The sequence below is a fragment of the Poecilia reticulata genome, linkage group LG4 (genome assembly GCF_000633615.1).
Source record: "Poecilia reticulata strain Guanapo linkage group LG4, Guppy_female_1.0+MT, whole genome shotgun sequence".
NCBI lineage: Eukaryota > Metazoa > Chordata > Actinopteri > Cyprinodontiformes > Poeciliidae > Poecilia > Poecilia reticulata.
The window spans coordinates 16,656,876-16,679,920 of NC_024334.1; the positions used below are offsets into that span (position 1 = coordinate 16,656,876).

Here is a 23,045-nt window from a genome sequence, read left to right on the forward strand (position 1 = left end):
TGAAAGTAAATAAAATGTGTAACATGTCTTTTGCTTTAAGTATTTACTTACTGGAGGGTTTTTTGTTAGCGCTGCAGAGCCACAGCAACAGCTAACTCCTCACTTCAGCGGCTCTAACGGAGCCGGTGCCGTTCAACAGCGCTGCTGTTGCTCCGCCTACACTTTGGACTGAACCATTGTTCTAACAATAGTGGGGGCGGGGGACCTAAAAATTAATTCTTAGTTTTTTCTTAGATGAATGGCAGATTTACCTCGTTCTTTGTTTCTATTGCTTTTTTATATTGATATTGTTCAAATACAAGGGTTTCTTTCATGATTTCTTTGGGGCAGGGACAATTCTAGACTTTTCCAAAATTGGGGGGTCCTGACCCCCCTCCGACCCCCCCGGGATTTACGCCTATGTTCATAAGTGTTTATGAGCTTCTCTGAATTGTTTGTTCTCATTAGCTCCAGACCGAAACAGCCAAGGGAGCCGCATACCGCAATTAATGAAGCATTAAGCTCATTTTAGCTGCTTAGGAGAGGGGGACCAAAGCAGGGTTCACTCAGAGGACTGAACCTTGCTTTAAATTAAAAAGCGCTCGTGGTTTTCTCTGTTTTCGTTCAAATAACAACCGTTATTCACCCAGTGAATAACGGTGATAGTTTGATAAAAACACCTTCGGGCACCTCAAGTTTACCCAGGTGACTAAGCTAAGGGAGACGGTCTGTTCCCTGATCATCACTTTGTTGTGGGTGAGGGGGGAATAAAAAATTGGTGTGGAGCTTCGGCGTGAGTCCAGTTACATCACCAGCAGCCTTTAAAAAGCCTCCCAGCTCACCGGTGGAGGTAGAAGTCAGCCAGCAGCGAGGGACACGCATCTCTGCTTCCTACTCTGACGGCGCGGGGACACAATGGAGATAAATTACCCCACAAACACCAGAAAACCCAACAGGACGTCATGGTGCAGTATAAAGGTAAGAGTCGATGCTGCCGTTAAAAAGTCGTGTTTTAACCCGCCTCACTCTCACGCTCGTTGTTTATATAATTGTTGAACATTTTTATTTCGTTTGAGAATTGCACAACTCAACAGAGTCAAAGTCTAACTAGGCATGTCGGCTCACATTTCCCTTCATAAACCTTCTTGGACCGACCTGAGCGTCTCTCTGACACTTGGTAACAAGTGCAATGTTGTGTTATTTCTTCTACAATGATCTGATAAACTGGATTTCAATAACTTTCTATCTTGTGAAATTTTCTGTCATAAAGACCTGGGTTTAAAATAAATGTTACTTTAAAAAAAAAACTACATTTACTCCATTGGGATAAAAATAAATAAATAACAATGAGCGAGCTAAATCATAATTCTAACCTTCTTATTAGAACTTGCATTGGCCATAATTCTGACTTCCTTATCTCGAAAATATGACGATGTTATCTCATATTTATGATATATTATCTTAGTAAATTACATTTGTGCTCAAAGTAATTAGGGTCCAGTATCTTGAAACAGATTAATATTTCTACCCCGATGGCCTGGCAACCACCTCGCTCAGTGACCTGTAAAAGTAAAGGTAAAAAGATAAAGGTAATTTTATTTATATAGCACATTTTCAGCAACAAGGAAATACCAAATGCTTTACAAAAATTAAAAGGAAATACAAACAAAAAAAACAAACCCAAGGGAAGAGCAAAAGATGAAAAAGCTAATAATGTTGATCCAAGGTAAATAAACTAGATACTCCTATTCAGGGTTGGTAAATAAGTATAAGTAAGTATCCTCAGGTCTAATTCCTTTTCTGGTTTGGAAGAATAGGAGTCTAAAAAGTAGTTGGTAAGGTGGTTTTAATGGATTCCAAGTTCTAATCCTTCTTCTGGGTTGCTAAATAAGTATAAGTATCCTCTTGACTTCCGGGATGCTAGATAAGTATAAGTAATCTCTGGACTTTCTAAGTGTGCTCTAAATTTACTCCACAGTTTCTAAGTAATAATAAAAACTAAATGTTCCTGTTCTGGAAGAATTTTTCTGGATTCTAAGTTTGTTCTAATTCTTTTTCTGGGTTGCAATAATAGGAGTCTCTCTGCATCTAAATTGTGAGTAGTCTACAATTTCTAAAAAAAAATAAGCTAAAGAGTGACTATTAATAAACTAGAGTCTCTGGACTCCAAGTTTGTTCTAATTCCTTTTCTGGGTTAAAAGTGAGTACTCCACAGTTTCTAACAAAATAACATAAAAAAGAGGAAAGGACTCATTAGGGCAAATGGCAACGTTCAGACAAAACAAAGACATGAATGAAGGCGGTGACATCACAGGGCCATGAAACCACGTTGCTCAGCCTCCCGGCAGAAGTCCGATAAGATGTTGTTATCAAGGCATGGCCTTGGGAGCACTCAGCTCCACGGCTGCATGGATAACAGGAGGGTGTGAGGTGGGAAGGAGCGTTATGTGTACATATCTTCAAGGAGATTGGAAATATGCAGCCCTTTCTAGGCAACACGGGGAAAACCAATTCAGATACAGAATGTCTTAGGTCGGGTAGATTGTAAATTTCAATCTCCCCTAAAGTCTCTCCGATACATCTGTTCTCTATTATCCAAATTTGTTTAGTTGTTCCACTGAACCGAAACTAGCAACTTCTCCAAGACTGATTCCATCCCGCTAGTGAGTTTTTGAGTCCTCAGCTGAGCTGCGAGTCTCAGCAAGACTCGCATCCAACTTGCGTCTCTGTCCACACCAACAGTGTGAGTGTTCACTAGTCCAGGAATCCACAAGCGCCAAACAGCAGAAATCCTGTTATGAATAAATCCAGGGTGAATCCTGCCGGGTGTGTCCCCGCAGGACAAGAGGGCTCTCCTGTGCCCGGTCTTCTCATCGAGAAAATTTTATCAATTGCATTGAGAGATCGGTTGACCAGATCCATTGTTCAAGCAATAGCAGTGCAGAATTTGATATGTGAGGTTCATTGTTTGAAAAAACTGGTTTCAAAAACAGTTTATTGGAGAGTGGGGAACATAAAAACAAGTGCTGTAAATGATTGGCTGCTTAAGTAAACGTATCTTTAAAAGAAAGTCAAAACCAGAAATGTGAAATATAATGGAAAACTACCATCCCAGTGGAACAAAAAATACAGCCAATGATCAGCTCCAGGTTGAAGGGGTGTACTGATACGATACCAATATCCAATCTTTGAGTAATCCCCGATGTCAATATTGACCTGATATATCAGCACAAATCACATGTACTTTCATGACTTTTTTTGAAGAGTGGAATGTTAGAAAAGGCTTGATCATGTAATATGACAACAGCGATAATCGACATGAGAACAACTCACCGTTTACCAGGCTGACTAAATACTAACTCTTAGATGCAGGCCGATATAATCTGATAATTCTTTTTTGGTTGATATTGCACCAATATCTAATATCAATATTGGATCGACACAGGCTGATCAAGAAACCTCCATAATTACTTGCGAACCAATTTTATGACACCAATGTGAAGGCACATCACTGGCAACATGTTCTTGTGATATCCTAGTGGATGTTCTTGTGATATCCTAGTGGTGACGACAAGCACATGAGGAAGTTAAAATCAGAACAACTTTTTTTGTTGATGGAGAAATCCAAAACAGTTCTTCTTAGCTCAAGGGTCAATGTGAAGCATGATACTTGGGGAGGGGGGGGGGGACTATCATGCACATTCTCCATGAATGTGGAGATGTTTACTTATGCTAGTTATCGCACATCAGAATGACTGTATCAAAATGCTTGAAAACATCATGTTGCTGTCTGTCAAACAGGAAATTCCCTTATATGGGTGTTTCAACAAGACCACGTCCTGAAGCTCAACAGTTAGTGAGCAGGTTCTTCTTTCCAGACCAAAAAAAAGCCCAAAGTCACTGAAGAATTTGTGATCTTGATAATTGTGGATACAGCTCATAATTATGATTTTTATATCTAGTAATTATGAGTCGTGGTTGTAAAAAAAGAAAAAAAAAAAAAAAAGAGGTTCCATTAAATTGCATAAATATGAGACAAGATTTTTCTTTATGTCCGTCAAAGTGGCAGAAATGGGCCTCCATAAGATCCGGCTATACATAACCAGGAGAAGTAGATTTTGTGTCCGTAGAATTTCAGTCATCTTCTAATGGCTTTAACTAAAGGGAAGTGTTGACAGCTTTGTCTTATCTCCTTCCAATAAGAACTGAATCTCCCCAGTCAAGACAAAGATGTTTCTGTGTTCAACAGGGGCATCTGCGTCCATTTTTGGGGAACTTTGTACGCCTCCGTTTGTATTATTACAGTCTTTGAGAACTAACCGGAGGGAGAAATGTATCTACATCCACTACGTGCCAAAAGGAGATTAACCATAACCCTTTTTTTTTTGAGTAATTGTATTGCATCAATGGATGACAAACTCTGCGTTCCAGGACTCTGGGTAATTAGGCAAAAGTTTGTTTTACACTTGTTACTTTCAAAGCATGATAAAGAAGTGACTCGTCTCTGAGCAACACCTTTGACTTGGGGCTTTTTCAGACAGTAGAAACGCTTCTATCGCCAAAAGAAGAAGAGACCATTTAAAACTGAAGTCTGACTACACCTGACGGTTTTTTATGTTTGGTTATCCCTCCTGCCATATCAGGTTCTGTGCTCGAAGGAACCTTCTGTTGAAGCAGTGATGTATACACGTGGGTGGATGGGAAGTCGGTGAAACGGCGAAGGTCAGCATAGGGTCATGATCTTGTCAGTCGTGTTGGGTGTTCCTCATGAACCTTTGCTTTTATGTAGTCGGCATGAATCCCCTTCCAAGCCCCTTCCAAGGTATATTTAGATAATGGGAGTAGTTCAAAACAAAACAGCTGGCGATTTGTCAATCTGCTCTCATTTAAGTGATGAGATGGCATAAGCCGCGTGAAAGACAAACTCCTACTGCAGAAAACAAGACGTTGGTAGTTTTCCCCCGCTTGAATGCAAATACTATACAACTGGACAGCAAAGGTGACACAAACTAATCATATCCATTCATCTTTCTCTTGGCGCATGTTCAAGCAGAACTGTAAAAGCCTTTACTTTCTATTTGCTCAGGTTCAGGAGAGGACCTGGTTTGTTTATGTACTCTTCTCTGCTTTGAGCTATTTGTGCTGGCTACATCTTGTCTGCACTCAAGTCGGAGCCTTTAACCCCTGAAGCTGGAGGCTATTCTTTAAAAATTTCCATCTGGACAACTCCTCTCCTGCACTTGAGCAATATATGCCATCTTGTAAGCCTTCTTACTTGTGTTTTTTTTTTTTTTTTTTCCCCTTCTGGCAAACTCGACATCCAAGAGGAAAATTCAGTCAGATGTGATGCAATTGTTCTGAAGCGTAGAAACTTTTGCGTTCATGTAAATCATAGCATTATTGATGACCTCATCTGCACATATCTCACACTTGGCAACCTGTAAAAAGTATTTCCAAAGAAATCAATTCACTTGTGTAAATGTAAATAAAAGCAGAACGCAGTGGTTCATTGTATGAACTGTTAGCACCATGGAAATGCAGCAGTTTAACCGAGACGTTTTGTGTTGATGTTCCGCTCAACTTCAATGTCTTGTTTAGATTTTGTCAAACTGCAAGTACAGGCTTCAGTCTATTTCCACAGCTCATGTAGAAGAATCTGATGGCAGGAAAACCAAACACAAATCTTTAATGGAAAAGTGACGAGAAATTGAAAGAACGGCGTTAGAAGTCCTGTTGGTAGTACACAGCAAACCTGAAGGGACTGTGCTCGCATGATATCAGAATTGAATTTTTGCACAATTTATTTGCAAAACACCAATTGATGTTTTCTGGCCAATCTCCGATCTTTAAAAAGTCTGACCTGCTGATTCTAATTTTGGTCGATGTTGATCTTTTTTTGTCTGAGAAGTCGACAAATGTACCAACAAAGTTGGTAACAGTGGGGTGACCGTTGTTAACTGCACATATGTGGAAGTGAGAACAAAAATAATAAAATACCTTCAGGCCTTTGTAGAGGTATCTACGGTCAGTGAGTAAAGTCAGCTTCACATATATCCATTGACCGATTGACAATCTCTCAAAATTAAGAAAATCAAAGACGATAAATTAGTTCCGGGGCAGCAGATTTACTGGTGCTCCCCTACAAAACACTATGCATTGGGAGAATTTAAAGCCCTTTGCTGTGAAACATGGTGGTGGAGGTATCATGCCTCGGACTGGTTTTCTTCAGAGTTACAACAAACCTGACTGAGCTTGAGTTAATTATCAAAGAAGGGTTAAATCTTTCAGTCTCTACATGTTTATTGGAAGCTGTGGTGAAAGCAGATTCCACAAAGTATCCACTCATAGTGGTGAATTCAAATTAAGACTCATTGTTCAGATTTTAATGTATAAAAATAAAAAACAAAGATATTGTAAAACCCCAATAAAATGGGTTAAAATCATAGGACACGACTTGACAATGTGAAAATGACTAACATGGCTTCAAACAAAATGTCCAAGACTAAATAAGCAGACAATTCAACACTTGATGAAATTTTCTGAGATTCTGAAGAAACACTTTTCTTAAAACATGTAGAAGACGCAGAAGTACAGCAGAATTTTCAAATTTTCAGGAACATGCTTTAGGATGAGTTACGGTGAAGGACACCACACGGGTTTGCAAGTGTATCATTTGGGTTGCTTTCTTATCGGCTCAGTCAGACACAGTGTGGTGATATGAGGGCTGACGTAGTTGAATCAAAGACACCAGTTCCCACTTCAATGTGCCATCAGATGAAATCTCAAAAGAGATTTCTTCAAAAGACATTTTTTAAAATCTCTTTTGAGATTTCATCTGTCTCAAATTTTGTGATGATTATCGCTGACTCAACATGTTACATTCCCCAGTTTAAAACGGGAGCTTCCGATACGAAGCCAAGCTATGTTGCTAGCTTAGCTTGTAACTGTTACCTTTGAATCTGAGACACCCCTGCTTTGTTGTGTTCAGGAGGCCTTTGTGCGGCCAACCCGTTTGCTCACAATAGAAGGGAGGCAATCCTTACCTCACATGCTGCTTTGTCTTTGTTGCAGTTTTTAAAGAAGTAGCTCAGGGTTTTTGTTACGAGGGAAAAAAAAGAAAACAACAATAAATATAAATCTGTGACATCAGCTCGCTCTCTTAAATCAAAGTGATAGAAAACGTTTTGTGAACTTCCTGCGATTCTTCCCTTCTCAGCAGGTTGAAGTCAAGGACAATGTCATCCTGACAGTGAGTTCAAAAAGGACAAGTGTGGACAAAATGCATTGAGTATGCTGCATTTATACAAGTACATCTCAACAAATATGAACATTAGTAAAAAGTTCAGTTATTTCTGTTCTTCAGTTTTAAACGAAAGGTTCAGTTGGGCTGAAATGATTTATCACCATTAATCGATTATTGAAATAATTGTCAATTGTTAACTGGAGTAGCTGAACTGAAAAAAAATAATTTAGTGAAAAAAAATTGGTTAAGCCAAAACTCTACAAAAAATAGATACATTTTGTAATTAAGATTAAACTATCATCGTCTGTAAATATGTTTTAACCAAACTCCTCGGGTGGTAGAGTTTTAGCTCCACCCAGTTCAGATTTACTGTGATGCTGTTGCTCTTCCAGGTAATAAAATATTTATTTTCTTATTTATGAAAGGAATTGAATTATTTATTTGCACATTTTTATATGTTGCTAATATCATATCCAAAAGGCTTGAGCAGTTTTTAAAAAATTCACCAAATCTGGCATTTTTGTATTTGATTAATCAATTACTAAAATAATAGTGAATTGTCGCAGCCCTATTAAAAGATTAATCACACACAGAATGAATAAGACAATTTCTAGAATTTATTTCTGCTGGATTTGATGACAACATGTTAGAACAATAAATGGTACAGAAATGTTTCCACTGGGTACTTGGTCAAGGCTGCTTTTGGGTGAAAAACTGCATCAACCCATAATCATCACAGACAACAAACACTTCAGATATGTAGTGTTTGTTCATATCTGAACAATTTTCTATTCCAAAAAATTACTGTTTTTTCAGTAATTTTTTGGATTAAATTACTGAAAAAACAAACCTTTGATGATAATATTCGTAATTTACTGAGATGTATTCTGGTTTTCTTCTTTGTATCCTCCCTGTAGGGATCACATCCAGCGCCAGTCTGTGTGTGTGTTCCAAATTATGTGAAAAGCTGATCATTTGCTCTGTTCCATTTGCTTTGCTCTGTTGCTTAACTTGTTGCTTTACGTTTTTTCATCAGGAAGTGTAAATAATATCTCATATCAATCTAACATTATGACATTAAGGATAATAACCTTTTTGTTTATTTTATTATACACTAGGTAATTTCTCAATGGCAAAAGAGATGTTTTCATGGAATATGTGTAAAACTGAGACAGCAAAGACTAAAGTGTGTTTGAGGTTGGATTTAGACTTTTTGTCATGATCTCAAACTCGAACAAAAGACATTCTTTGCCTCAATCAGCAACTACGTCCTGTTGAAACGCTCAGACCAGCGAAGGCCGCTTGATAGGAAACGAGGATGAAATATTAGCAACACTGTACAAGCATGTATTGTGCGTGCTCACAAACCAGAAAGACGAGTTTTAATGGGGGAATTAACTGTTCTGAAGGAGCTGTGTAGTTTATTGTCCCCTTGTCCACCTGGCAGTTTGCTAAACAAAGATGAAATCTGAGATTTATCCCTGTTTTCATTGCAAACTCTCCTCTAAATCTCCTCGCGTATCTTGAGCGTCACTGGGACGTTCATGCGGAGGTTCTGTGAAGCCCTCAGAGCAGACCGTGGTTCCTTTTCCAAATCCCTGGGAGTCCAACCAGCGGGCGACTGGGATCCTTACACAACTCTCGGTGTGAAGAGAGAAGTGCAAGAGACAAGTCATGTAAACAAACGGAGACATGGACTATGTAGAGTAACGAAAACCTAAAGGTTTGGCAGACATCGGGTCCAAAACGTCGCCCATTATTGCTCCGTAAGAGGTGTGCGGTTTAGATGTTTTGGAAAACATTATTCTTTATTTTTTTGGCCCCGCTCCTCAACTATTGTTTTTGCCAGGCTTTTTTACAAATTCATCTGCTGAAATGAGAGAGGGTAGCTGACTAAATGAACCCCAGATCCCCACAGCAGGACTACCTGTTGGGCTAAGAGTTACATAAATGGATGTCAGCCTTGAGCTGACTCTAGCCCAAATAAGACTCTCCTGACTTAGCTTTAATAAAAACTGTGGGATTAACAGAAAAAGTAAAAAACAAAATCTACAACAAACTCTAGACATCACTGTTAATAAAGTATCGCTGATTAAAATCTACATTTGGCAAGCTAGTACAGAAATCTGCAGGCTAGCTATACTAGATAGCTTTACTATCTTTGCAGCAAATATAAGCTTAGTTTAAATGTTTTATTGTACAAAAAGCGGGCTGCACAGTGGCACAGTTGGTAGCAAGCACTGTTGCCTTGCAGCAAGAAGGTTCTGGGTTCAATTCCCGGCCCGGGGTCTTTCTGCATGGAGCTCCCTGTGCATGGTGGGTTATCTCCAGGTACTGCGGCTTCCTCCCACAGTTCAAAAACATGACTCAGGTTTATTGGTTTCTCTAAATTCTCCCTAGGTGTGAGTGTGTATGCATGGTTGTTTGTCCTGTCTGTTTCTGTGTTGCCCTGTGGCAGACTGGCAACCAATCCAGGCTGACCCCGCCTCTCGAATGTTAGCTGGAGATAGACACCAGCAACCCTCCCAACCCCACTAGGGACAAGGGTGTATAGAAAATGGATGGACTGTGCAAAAAGCAGAACAACAAAACTGTGAAATATTTAATGCAATAAGCTTCAAAGAACCACTGCATATTTTTTGTGGGTAGGCTATATATATTTTTGCTTTAGGTCAACACTTGGAAAAAAACATAATAGCTAGCTAACCAGTAGTATGCTGTAACTGGTGTGGGGCAGAGATTGTAGCATGTTCAGGGTTGTTTTTAGGTTTTTAATCCTTGCATTTTAAAAATTATGATAATTTGTTACTGGAAACTGGCTGCCTACCAATAACAATATAAGCTGTAGGTCAATATTTTTCCAGGGGGAGAGTTTATCAAAAACATTCTTCTTTTTAGATGAAACAATATGTCATTCCATCCTGCAACAAGGATGGGTCACTGCTGGGAGAAATTGTAAATGTTGATGTGAAAGGAAAATCAAACATGATTTGAGGAGCAAAGTCCTTAGGGAACATTGGACCAGGAATGACATCCGCACCTATATTTACCTACATCAGCAAAAACACTTCATAGAAACCATGAACGGAGGCAAGCTGATTATTTGAGCCTCCTTTGAAGCAGCAGAACCTCAACACTTTGTAGTCACTGAACTTCTGTATGCACTAAGCTATTTTTGATGCTCCATGTTCCAGAGAGACAGAGGTCTTCTCTTCTTCCCTCTCTGACTATGACAGCATTACTATTTTTTTAATCCACAATATAGAAACTCTAGCAACATCCTGTCTGTCTGTCTTTCTGTCCTAGCTGTTCGTCCTGTGCCACGGCTTCCTGCAGCTCTCACAGCTGCTCTACAGCGCCTACTTCAGGAGCACCATCTCCACTATTGAGAGGCGCTACGGCCTCAGCAGCTTCTCCTCTGGAACCATTTCCTCTCTCCACGAGGTAGGAGCCAAAAGCAACATCTCCTCATGAGCTGTAGGACTGAGACAGTGTGATCATTCAGGGACACTGACGACAAAAGAGGAACTGAGGTGCAAGCAAGCAACACAAAGTCACATTCCCTGACATTTCAGGTGGCGATATTGTACTTGAGAGACGCACATGTCAGGAGTAATGAGAGAGTCTGCATGTTCTCCCTACGAATCCCTCAAATATGCTTTTAATTTGTCTTCGATAAATGACCTGCGGTCAGGAGTTACAAACCATGTTGACGTTATCTGAGTGTTTGCTTACAGCCTTTTGTTACGAAACCAGACCAAACAAGGCCGGAACATTCCATCTCAGTTCACGCTTTGGTTACGCAAAGCCACCTTAATAATGTTTTCGTTGCGATAATGGATCAAATGATTATGTGTACTTGAAGAGAGACTTCATTCATCACGTCTGCATTTTCTGTCTTGTGTGGGTTGTAGATCTGACTGATTTGCTTCTCTGGTTGTGCTTCAAAGGTCAGCAACTCCATCCTGATTGTGTTTGTGAGCTACTTCGGCAGCCGGGTTCACCGTCCTCGCGTCATTGGCGTCGGCGGACTGCTGATGGCCGTCAGCACCATGCTCCTCACCTTACCTCACTTTCTGTCGCAGCCCTACACACACGACTCGGGTTTGCAGAGTAAGAACCAGCTGCACGCGTAAACAAACACAAAGCCTCATGATGTCTGTCGGTGCCGACTTTGTCCAGACCAGGGAGCTCGCAAGTGTACAAACATGTCAAAGCAACTTTGGGTTTGCCTACAACACCAACAGCTTTTTAAGTGGACTCGCCAAGAGTCTACAAGGTTCACTCACCCTCTTCAGTTGAACTTTAACATGAACTGAAGGAACATTCATAATCTCTATGCTAAAAGCTACGAAGATTAAAGTTACCTTCAGGATATTTCATTAGCAGTAACAGAAGCCTCCTTCTGATTTTTCATTTTACCTCATACTAATTATGTTGGATTCAGCAGAGGGCCAGAGAGGCTTCAGGAAATTAAAAATGTGCAGTTTCCTGTCATCAAACATCACTTTGTATTTTTATTTTCTTTACATCTTTCTTCCGATGTTTGACTATGTGTGTCTGCCTACTGCAATTCAGAGTTCCACGACCTGTGCAACACTCACAACACCACCACCAGCCCAGAGACATGTGGTAGTGAAGAAACCAGGCGCCTGGCTGACACCACCCTGCTGTGGATACTTATGGCCATCGCTCAGCTGCTGTTTGGCATGGGCTCTGTGCCCATCCAGCCCTTCGGCATTTCCTACATTGACGATTTTGCAGGAAGTAAAAACTCCCCTCTCTACATAGGTGAATAACCTGCAGTTCAGAGATACAGGAGAAAATGGAGATGAGTTCAAGGGTCATGTTGTTGATACAGCACTCTGTAAAAGTATTCTCCTTGAACTTCCTCCTATTTTCTGATGTTACAACCACAAGCCAACACTTGCTAGTGCATAATTGTGAAGTGGAAGAAAACTGATGTCATTTATTCTTAAAAATGACAAGCTAAATAATTTGAGTTAATAATATATGTAACCATGTTTCTCTGCATTAACAGCTGCAAGTCTTGTCAGGGTATGTCTTTACTAGCTTTGCACATCTAGAGACTGAAACAGTTCTTCACTTTTTCATTCAAAGGTCTAAACTTTAACTGCATCATTCTAACACTCTATGCTTTGATTTAGATAATGTCATTCTAGCTTTGGCTGTATTTTCAGTGTTCTTGTTCTTGTCTCTTTTGGTAATATTTTATCAATTTAGTATTGGGCATTTATCGCATTAACATTTACTGTGACAAATTTCCAACCATGATCAATTTCATTTGTCATTGTCATAATAAATTCCTGTTAGTGGCATTTAACCCCCCACCCCCAAACTGACAGTATTGTTGAGACCAATAGTTTTACTACTTTTCTCCACTATTTGTTCAATGAAACCATCAACAGATATCAACAAATTTGAAAATATGATTAAATGCGGTTACAATCTGCAGTTAGATTAAATAAATCGCACGTCTTTATGTGACAGGTGTCCTTTAAAGAAGGAATGTTTTTCAAGAGCAGTATTTGTGTTTGTGGGACTATATAATTGCTGACACACAGTTGCAGCCATACGGGTTCTATAAAAAAGAAGTAATAAACTGTTTGTATCGTCACCTTTATTGTTATCAGTTAATTTTTAAGTCGATATTGCCCACACTAATATCCATTCAACAGACTGAAGACATTAAATTTTGAAAACCATATAAAAATGTACCTTCTACTTCTCAATAATTCACTGCTTTATTTTTTCCACATATTTTCCTTACTACGCCCAGTAGAGGAAATGTTTTTTCTTTAATCCGTTTTGTTGCATGAAAGTCTTTCCTGTGAGGAATGAATTTTCTCTGACCTCTGCCCCCTCGTTCACAGCCATCCTGTTTGCTGTGTCTGTGTTTGGACCTTCCTTCGGCTACCTGCTGGGCTCAGTGATGCTTCAGTTCTATGTGGACGTGAACAGAAGTGGCTCCGGTAACGATAAAGTCTTAAACACATCCTACGGTTCATGTGATTCATCCTGGGTGTTCATCAAGGCTTCGTTGCATTTCGTGGCGACTCATCGGTCGGTTCTGTTTGTTTCAGGTGTAGTTACGGGGTTGAGCCCCGTCGACCCCGGCTGGGTGGGGGCTTGGTGGATGGGTCTGCTTATCATCGGCGGCTTCCTGACCCTCTCCTCCATTCCTTACTTTTTCTTCCCCAGTAAAATGAGCTCTGAAGTAAACGTAAGTGTGACTATGACAAGACAGGTTGTGCATACAGTTCTACTGTGATGGATATAGATTTGGTCAAAAGTTTACAAGCATCTTTCTGTTAAAAATGAAAGGATATAAGTGATGATTTTACAGTTTGTAGCTGTGGAAATCCCTCCTACAATCCCTCCCTCCTGGGGTTCCCCCGGAGGAGCTGGAAGAAGTGGCTGGGGAGAGGGAAGTCTGGGCTTCCCTTCTGAAGCTGCTGCCCTTGCGATCCGGCCCCGGATAAGCGGCAGAAAATGGATGGATGGATGGATAGCTGTGGGAAAAAAGATTTTTTAGAAAATTGTCAGTTCTTTTGTGTTCTCTTACTGACCTCTGCTGGACGTATGTTGACATTACAAGTTGATTATTCGTTTATTATTGAACATAATAAACGAAGAAAATCTGACATACACAGAAAAATACATACCTACGTGGAAAAATTATGTGTTGGTTCTCTATTCTACTGAAAGGTCATGAGCCATTTTCACTTTACTACATTTTGCCACACATTTTTATCGACAAAAGATTTTTTTTTAATATCTTTTGACCCAATTATGTTCCAATGGCCTTCTTTAAGAGACGCACAGCATCAGTGATCCTCCACTATACTGATGAGTGGGTATGAAGTGCTCCATAGTTCTTTCTTCATCAAAGCCATCTAGAGTGCTTGTTACTGGCCAAAATTAAAGTTAAAATGTCATAAACTTATTGAGGAAAGCATAAGTCAATTTTGGGGCTGGAGATCCTGTCCCGTAGCTGTTGTCAGCATACTGCAAGACAATATCTCCAAACAAAGCAGCTTTTTAACGTTTTCTGATGTTTTAGACGGGATCATCTGAAGCACCTACTGATTAGAACGTGGTCATATAATCATAACCTTTCCTTGGGAAAGGAAAGCCGACATAACCTCTATGTTTGCTCTTTTGTAGATGTCGGAGACTGAGACTAACTCAGACGATAACTTACGGGAGAAGGACAGGTCTTTGCTTGAGTTCCTTAAATGTGAGCACATCATTAACCAGATATTAGACACATATCCTGACTGTCCACGCTGCATTTTACTAATCAGTGTTCCTGTATTTGTTCCTGGCCAGTGTTTCCTAGAATGTTCTTCCACCTGATGTCAAATCCTCTCTTCCTCTTGCTGGTCCTGGCCCAGTGCTGCTTTTCCTCAGTGATAGCAGGCCTAGCTAGCTTCCTTAGCAAGTTCCTGGAGAGACAATATGGGGCTCCAGTTGCCTATAGCGCTATGCTAGTAGGTAAGTATGGCAGGAATTTATAGTTTCAGTCAGAATTGTACATTGATGTGTAAGAATGTTGTTAAAGTGGAACTAATGTCCCTGTGAAAGCATAACTCAGCCCCTGATAATATTTAGCCAAGAGACACTGAGGGGCGTGGCCTAATGTGGAAAAGAGAGGCGGGGTTGTGATCAGGACTGTTGCTGGCTTAGCGACTTTGTTGCTTTATTTGGTGACTTTTCAGACCTGCTAGGAACTTTTTTCAAAACGGCAACTAGTGATAATTGTAGCAACTTTTTCTGTGTTATTGGAGAATCTTAGTGAGGTATATAGTTTTATACCTGAACGGGGGTGTATTGTAGATATCAACCAAGCCATGCCGTTGTAACCAATAGGAAAATTAAAGTGAAGGAGGGCAGCATTAAGGCTGTTTTAAGACAAATGTTGGAGAATTAAACAAGTTTGCATTAAAGTGCCACCATTTGCACTAAAACATGAAGACAACAAAAGCCCATTTTATACAGTTTATCTAGTTATTCTTTAATTTGGAGGTTTTAATTATTTATGTGTATCATTTGAGATATTTTTTTCCCTCTCCAAACATACTGTCATGGCCAGATAGCTCAATGAAAATGTTAATTTTGAAGCAGATATGACTTTCTTGCCCTGTCAATTCTACCAAAAAGAGTGGTGAAATATCCAGAAAATGTCCAGAGGCTGAGATTCAAGTAAATAGCAAATCAAAAGTTCTAAAATGAATTTATTTCAAGGCTGTGCCATGTGTAAAAACCCAGTGGTTTGTGTTTCCCAGGGTCTTTAAATCTACCAGCTGCAGCGGTGGGGATGCTGATCGGTGGCTTCATCATGAAGAGGATAGGACTCACCGCCAAGAACATTCCTCGTTTCTCAGTCGTCATGCTGACCATCTCCACCCTCTTCTGCATCCCTCTCTTCTTCATGGGCTGCAACACTCATAAAATCTCTGGGGTCAATTACCCAGTTGAACCGCATGGGTGAGTGCATAATGTCCCGGCGGTACATGAGAGCTGCTTTACTCTGTTGCCAGTACAGTTAACACTTGAAACATTTAGGAAACTTTGTTTCACAAAAAGTCAGAGAATGTCTACGATAAATGTTATGAGCTCAGACAATTCTTTGATTTTAAAATATTTTAAAATATCCTCCAACAAGGGATATAAAGCTGAAACAGGAAAAATCTAACATCCCAGTTTTTTTTTTGTTACAAGTTTTTTTACAATTTCATGTAGGTTTTTCTTGATTTCTTAGCTCTTTTGTTTATATTAGGGTTTTAGGGTTTGTGTAGATCTAAGACAGTGGTTCTTAACCTTTTTTGAGGTACCGAACCCACCAGTTTCATATGTGCATTCACCGAACTCTTCTGTAGTGATAAATAAAATATGATTTTTTTCCCTCCAAATTCAAGACATAGGATTGACCCAACTAGAGTCTAGTTGGGTATAATTACATTACTAAATCAGAGTTGGGTCACCAACTAGACTCTAGTCTAGTTCTTCAAAATATAGTCAGTGTTTTCAGCAAAGCTGAGCTAACTGTCCAGGAATGACCCAAGGTATTTAAAATTTGCCACAGTTTCAACAGGTTGGCCTTCGAGAGAAACTGGAACCACTTTAAGGTCATGTTTAGATCATTTAATTAGCTCTACATTCTTAAGAGAATGTAAAATTAATAATAAATGATAAAGACTTTGTGGTACTCTGATTTAGTAATGTAATTATATTAGCTGTGTTACCACCCCACGCCACTGGAGGCGGTAGTAACACCGAAAAAATGCGACTAAGGAGCAGATCTAGAAGTACACCGAAAGCTACAGAATTTGGTAAAAATGGTGAGGTGAGCTTTGCTGAAGTAATTAAAGACACAAGTTCAAATCCATGCTGAGAGTGGAGCTCCTTCAGTCAGTGCTCCTCCGCAGCACTGATTGGTTAAGCAACGTAACGTGATCCTCTGCAGCAAGTGATGGCAAAGCGGGGCGTCATCACGACTTTACACAAGTGTGTCTTTACCTCCRCKGCAGAGGCTCCGCCGAACCCCTGAGACCGACTCACCGAACCCCTGGGGTTCGATCGAACCCAGGTTAAGAACCACTGATCTAAGAGATGCAGAACATCCCTCATATGGCGTTTCTTTCAGGTTTTACAGGCTGTTTTTTTATAAATGACAGCTCATATCAGCCTGGTTTAGAGTTGAAACCAGTAGTTTACATACATTAGATAAAAGGACATAAACATGCTTTTTCCTCACTGTTTGAAGTTAAATCAGACCAAACAAGTCATGATAATCTTTGAATAATTAGAACATTTTACATTTATAATTAACATTTTTTGAGTTGTGATTCTATTAATCAATAATGTTATTAATTAATAAAATAATTTGTGTGTGCAATGATTTTTGGGTGGAGCACCTTTATGAAACAGCAGGTCATGCCCCTTGCCATGACATCATCATTTTTTCAAGAGACAGCAATCATTCTGTATGTAAACTTTTCATGTTGAAGGCATTGATAAATAAATATCTTTATTCTCTCTGTTATTATTGTGGCATTGATGGAGATGATAAATTTAGCAAATCTAAAACAGGAGAAGTTTACTCTAATTTAACTTCAAAATAAAGAATAAAATGTCTAATTTTATTTGGCATATGTAAACTTCTGGTTTCAGCAGTATATGTCGGATTCTTTTTTTTTTTTTATCTCAAAAGCACGACAAAATTTAGTAGCATATTTTACACACACTAAAAATATAGATACCGTCAATCCAATCCTGCAGGAAACAGACCAGGCTTTTAACTTGAAATGAAAATCCTACAAGAACTGGGACATAGCAGAGTTTTCTTATTTTTCAGACTTCCTTCAACTGGAAAGTAAGAAATCCCACGATTTCTGTTCCCATAACACATTGTGTTGTATTTTACCAAGACTGATATCGACTTAGGTTGCTTTAATGTGCATTGGTTGAACTGTGCTGCCCCCTACAGGTCATTACCCAAGTGCTCCACCAGCTGCCTCTGTCCTGAGAGCGCCTTCTATCCTGTCTGTGACTCCAATGGGATTGAGTACATTTCTCCCTGCCATGCTGGCTGCACTAACTTAACCAGAGACCTCAACAACACCATCAGAGTCCTGGTCAGTCACCGCTCTCTCTCAGCTGCTCTTTGTGAATCTGTATACATAGAAACATGCTGGTGTTAAACACATACTCAGAAAATACCGATTTAAATTGTTGTCTCTTTTAATGGAAAAAAACAAACAAAAAAATATTTGTTTTAAAGAAATCAGTTGTACAAACAAAAAGAGAATATGTTGATGCAGCATCATCATACAGGTTTTAGATGCTTGAATCTGCCTAAAAAATAAGAAAAGGAAAAGATGAACTGGTGGCTCTAAATTATCCAGTCTCCTTCCCCAATTCTGAACAGGAAAACAACATAGAAAATGAATTTGTGAATTAGTGAAAGGGAGGAAAAAATGTAAGTCTCTAGACTTTTTTCCCCCTCCAAAGATTTGAGTTAGTTTCAACACAAAAAACAGGATAGGGCGAAATTCAATGCATTACACTCCAATGATGTTACTTAACTCCTCCATCAAACAGAATTTTTGATGTCATGTTTTGAAAAGCTTTTGTTTTTAGATCAGGTTTTGTACCAGAGAAAAGCTTTGTGCTTGCATATTTGTAACACACGCTTATTTCTAAATCTATCCAGAGGGTCACAGATAAGCTGGCTAAATGTGGCTCATTTAGCTACATGCCGCTGAATCTAAGAAAATAACGAAACACTTTGATGTAAGATCAGTTATTAATATTTTAAAAAGTTCATACAACCATTCAGCTTAGAAAAATAGAAGTACATAAGTCCAGAAACTAGGAATTTGAGGAATTCATTCTGCCTTGTTCATGGCTGCCACTCAGAGATACTTTAGCTTAGAGAGAGCCTGTAAAAACAGAATAAGTTGACACTAAAAGTTTTAGTAACATTGAACACTTTCACATTTTGTTACATTATAACTACAAACCTCAGTGTATATTATTAGGATTTTATGTGACAGTCCAACACTACGTAGTGCATAATTTTAGACTGTTTATACAGAGTTTTAAAAAAATACTACAGTCCTAAAAAGTTAATGCATTGTATTCACCCCTTCTTCAGTCAATACTTTACAGAGAAAATAACAACCTCAAGTTTTGGGGGGGGGGTTTTGAAGAAGAAAAAGTGTAGAAACAAAAAATTCTGCCTTTTTTCTTTCTTTGCAAATTAACTCAAAGTAAATTAAACTGAAGTAGGTTTGCCATACTCTTTCCAGGTTCAGATGATGGACCGCATCATGCTCTGTAGGAAGTTCAGACCTTTCCTTCCCCTGCTTTAAACTTTTAATTTTAAATTATTACTCAGATTAAATTACAGATAGATTCAGTTTACTGATTAGCTAAAGTCCATTGGTTGTATTTGATTTTATTTAGGTGTATCAGGGTACGAATGCATGCAACTCATTGACTTTTATTTAAGAAAATATAGAGAAGGTATTTTACCCTACAAGCAGGCAATATGAACTTAGATTTATCACAATATTTTGTTGTACTATTGTGATGACAATAAAGTGACGATACAAATGAATTCTTAATTTTTAGGCCGCTGTATTGATGCAACTCACAGCAATTCTAGCCCCACAAACACAAAGACTGCTCTTGAAAAATATCCCTATCTGTAATACGCTTCTTTAGGAGACCAATGGCATAAAGAAGTGCGATTTATATAATTAAAATGGCCTATTTTCAAATTTATTGATATTTATAGATGGTTTCATTGAACAAATAGTGTAGAAAACTAGTGGTTTTGACAATATGGACTGTTTCCAGGGTTTTAAGTATCTGTATCTGAAATGTATCATAACACTGATAAATCAAGATTATTATCATGATAGGAAATTTATCTTGATAAATAATAAACAATAAGATAAATGTCCACCCCTCCATATCATAGTTTTGCAGCACTTTGTCTCACGTATCCAAATCCTTCTACAATGAGTTAATGTTTGTGGATGTGACGTGACAAAATGTGGAGAATTTTAAAGGATATGAAAACTTTTGGCAGCCTCTGTATGTCAGATAAGGCTGACATTTGCTGCCATGCTGGCCTGTATCTTTCAGTTTACTGATTAGCTGAAGTCCATTGGTTGTATTTGATTTTTATTTAGGGGTATCAGGGTACAAATGTATGCAACGCATTGACTTTTATTTGTTGAGAAAATATACGTACTGAGCAGGATTACTATTGCAACAACACATTATCAGTAAAGTAAAACTAACCTGTCACACGACAGTCTAAACCCAGCTCGCGTTCCCCATTAGTGGGTGGATGGTCAGCTGCTAAGTGTCAGCTGACCACAGCTGGTTTCAGTGTTTAATTTGCGTGAACTGCTGCTGATGCCTCTTGATAGGTTTTTTTCTGCGTGTTTAATAAGACTATCATAATTCCAGCCACAGAACCTTCAGCGACACATAAAGACAATTGCAAAGTTAGCCTTCTATCAGCTGAAGAATATTTTAGGGTCAAAGGACTAATCTTCCAAAAAGATCTAGAGAAACTCATTTATGCATTTGTTTTTAGTTGGATTAATTGCTGCAACAGTGTCCTCACAGGTCTGCCTAAAGAAAATCCATCCTTTAGCTGGTGCTGATCCAGAACGCTGCTCCTGGTGTTCTGACTAAAACCAGGACGATAGAGCACATCACACCAGTTCTAAAGTCTTTACACTGGCTCCCTGCAGCTCAGAGAATAGACTTTAAAATACTGCTGTTAGTTTATAAATCACTAAATGACTTAGCTCTAAGACACAACAACAGCAGATCTTTACTGTATCAACCTTCCAGTCCTCTCAGATCTTCTGGTTCTGGTTCTGCTCTGCATCCCCAGAACCAGAACCGAACATGGAAAAGCAGCATTCAGTTTCTATGCACCACAAATCTGGAACAAACTTCCACAAAACTGTGAAACAGCTGAAACACTGAGTTTCTTTAAATCAAGGTTACAGACCCACCTATTTAAAATTGCCTTTGATTAATAATAAAATCCATTTGGACACAAAGTGTGTAGCTAATGCTAGTAACAATATTGTCACTTTCTCTTTGAATACAGGTATTTACCAACTGCAAGTGTGCATTCGAGACTGATAGCCAAGTCAAACCAGGTCATTGTCCCAATAGCTGCTCTCAATATCTCCTCCCAGTCATACTGCTCATCTCTCTAGCTTCGCTGATTGCCTGCCTCACTCACAACCCACTTTACATGATGGTGCTCAGGTAAAGAAATATGTCGATGCGGGCACATACAGAGACAGATTTGTTAGTATCTATAAGTTAAAATCTGCAGTAGCACAGATGTATTCTTGAAAGTCTATCCTTAATTTAGGCACAAATATTGGGTTAAGTGGATCACACTGACTAAAAGTCATGTTTTTTCTTCATTTCAGATGTGTTTCCTTTGACGAGAAATCATTTGCTATAGGACTTCAGTTCTTACTTATGAGAATATTAGGTAAGTTACTTTTCCTAATTACATACTAGATAGAAAGGAATATTTTTTATATTTAAAATTATCTTTAAGACATTAAATGCTGAAGCAAATCCCAGTAAGAGTCTGCTTCTAGTTCATCTTAATATCAACATAAGATCTTGTCAGTATGTAGGCTAGAGGAGGACAGATTTCTGCTGCTGAATAAATTAGGAGAATCTGATTTAAAATATCAATAACCAACTAATTAGAAAAGGTACTGCATAGAGGTAAAACCTGATATTTATACACTGAAGAAAGACATGTTTTTTCTCACTTTCTGAAGTTAAATTAGACCAAACGTTTATTGTTTTAGATTACTTCGAATTACCAGGATTATTTCTGTTTGCTAAGTGCCAGAAAACCTGGTGAGGATGTTTTCTTTTAGACTTTTATTTTGTTACTATCCTTGAACTCAAAGGCTTAAACTGCCTTTTAAAACGGTTTTATTTTGGATATAACATTTTGGGCATCAAATACAGTTTTATACTTAAATATGTTTGTTTTTTTCTTTTGCTTGTGAGGGAAAAATGTGTTTGTGTCTTTTTATTCAGTGTATGTAAATATCTGGTTTCAATACATATTTGGATAAACGTAGATATTGCACGGTTTGGGTTTCCTTCCAGTCTTTTTCAGTAAGATGTACTGTTGCTTTGTTTTTGTTTGTTTTCTTTGCACAGCTGCTCACCCAAAAACATTTAACTCCTTTCTTGATTGTCAGTGTTGGATTTTACAGCATCAGTTCTTGCAGGCTAGACCAGTTGGGTTCAGATTAAATACCAGTGCGTTAGCTGATCTTAGGCATACAGGAATACAAACCCGTTTGAGTGCTGTTCTCCAAAACTCACTCTGCCTCCGTTTCTGTTAGCCTGGCTTCCGGCTCCGGCGCTCTTTGGGATGGCCATTGACATGTCTTGCATCTGGTGGAAAAACGTGTGCGGAAGGAAGTCCAGCTGCGAGTACTATGACAACACCCTCTTCAGGAGCCGGTGGGAACATTTACGACTGAAGAAATGTATGCCTTCACTTTGAACGTATTCATCGTGTTCACTAATGATCTATTACCTTACCCCTGCAGATACTTGGGTTTACAAGTGGGATATAAGATCGTAGGCATCTTCCTGCTGATCATCCTGGGTTGGAAGGTAAAACGGACCCAGGAGTACAATCTGGAGAAGAAGCCCGAAATCTGAGTGTGATCCGGCTGAGACTCGTCTCATAGCGTCGCTGTGAAGTTGGAACATTTTGAGGAAGAATGTTCCTTGGAAGGCTGCATCTATAATAAAGGATGAAATTACAATTAAAAACTGTTAAATATCTTTGAACATTACGTGTTCGTGTTAGGCTGGAATGGACTTGGGTTTCTGTTTGCATCGGCAACATACTCTATAACTAATTAACTATATAGCTTAATATTTAAGTTATTTTCTACATATTTGTCTCATACCCTGAGACATTATTAACAACACCAAGAATGGTTTCATGTATAATCATATGTAACTTTTTGATGAATTTTCAGATATTAAGCACCTACCTTTTATATTTTTAAATAAAATAAATTATGCACCTAAATCATGCTGTATACAGATCTGGTCATTGAACATGTTCTGTGTTTTACTGTTTGTCTGTTTAAAAGCTGCTTTGAGATTTTGTGAAACTATTACTCTCTTAAGATCAGCTAGCAGCATCTGTTGCTGGAACAGGGTGGCGGCTGCATCATCCTGTGAGAATGAGTTTCTT

The 23,045-nt window shown here is 38.8% G+C and overlaps 1 protein-coding gene across 1 annotated transcript; it reads left to right on the plus strand.

Moving 5' to 3' along the window:
* Positions 1-439: 439 nt before the first annotated feature.
* slco2a1 (solute carrier organic anion transporter family, member 2A1) lies at positions 440-22,877 on the plus strand. The gene is made up of 14 exons (XM_008407694.2): positions 440-957; positions 10,529-10,666; positions 11,173-11,335; positions 11,801-12,013; positions 13,117-13,215; positions 13,327-13,466; positions 14,411-14,483; positions 14,576-14,740; positions 15,532-15,733; positions 17,736-17,883; positions 20,892-21,055; positions 21,226-21,290; positions 22,174-22,294; positions 22,384-22,877. Exons 1-14 carry the CDS (start codon positions 895-897, stop codon positions 22,496-22,498), a joined length of 1,869 nt encoding a protein of 622 aa, XP_008405916.1. The 5' UTR covers positions 440-894; the 3' UTR covers positions 22,499-22,877.
* The last annotated feature ends 168 nt before the right edge of the window (positions 22,878-23,045 follow it).

Coding starts and splice junctions, on each gene's coding strand:
- slco2a1 (XM_008407694.2), top strand. CDS start 895: ATGGAGATAAATTACCCCACAAACACCAGAAAACCCAACAGGACGTCA. Junction 15,734..17,735: donor TACCCAGTTGAACCGCATGG/GTGAGTGCATAA, acceptor TGCCCCCTACAG/GTCATTACCCAAGTGCTCCA. Junction 21,056..21,225: donor CTTTACATGATGGTGCTCAG/GTAAAGAAATAT, acceptor TCTTCATTTCAG/ATGTGTTTCCTTTGACGAGA.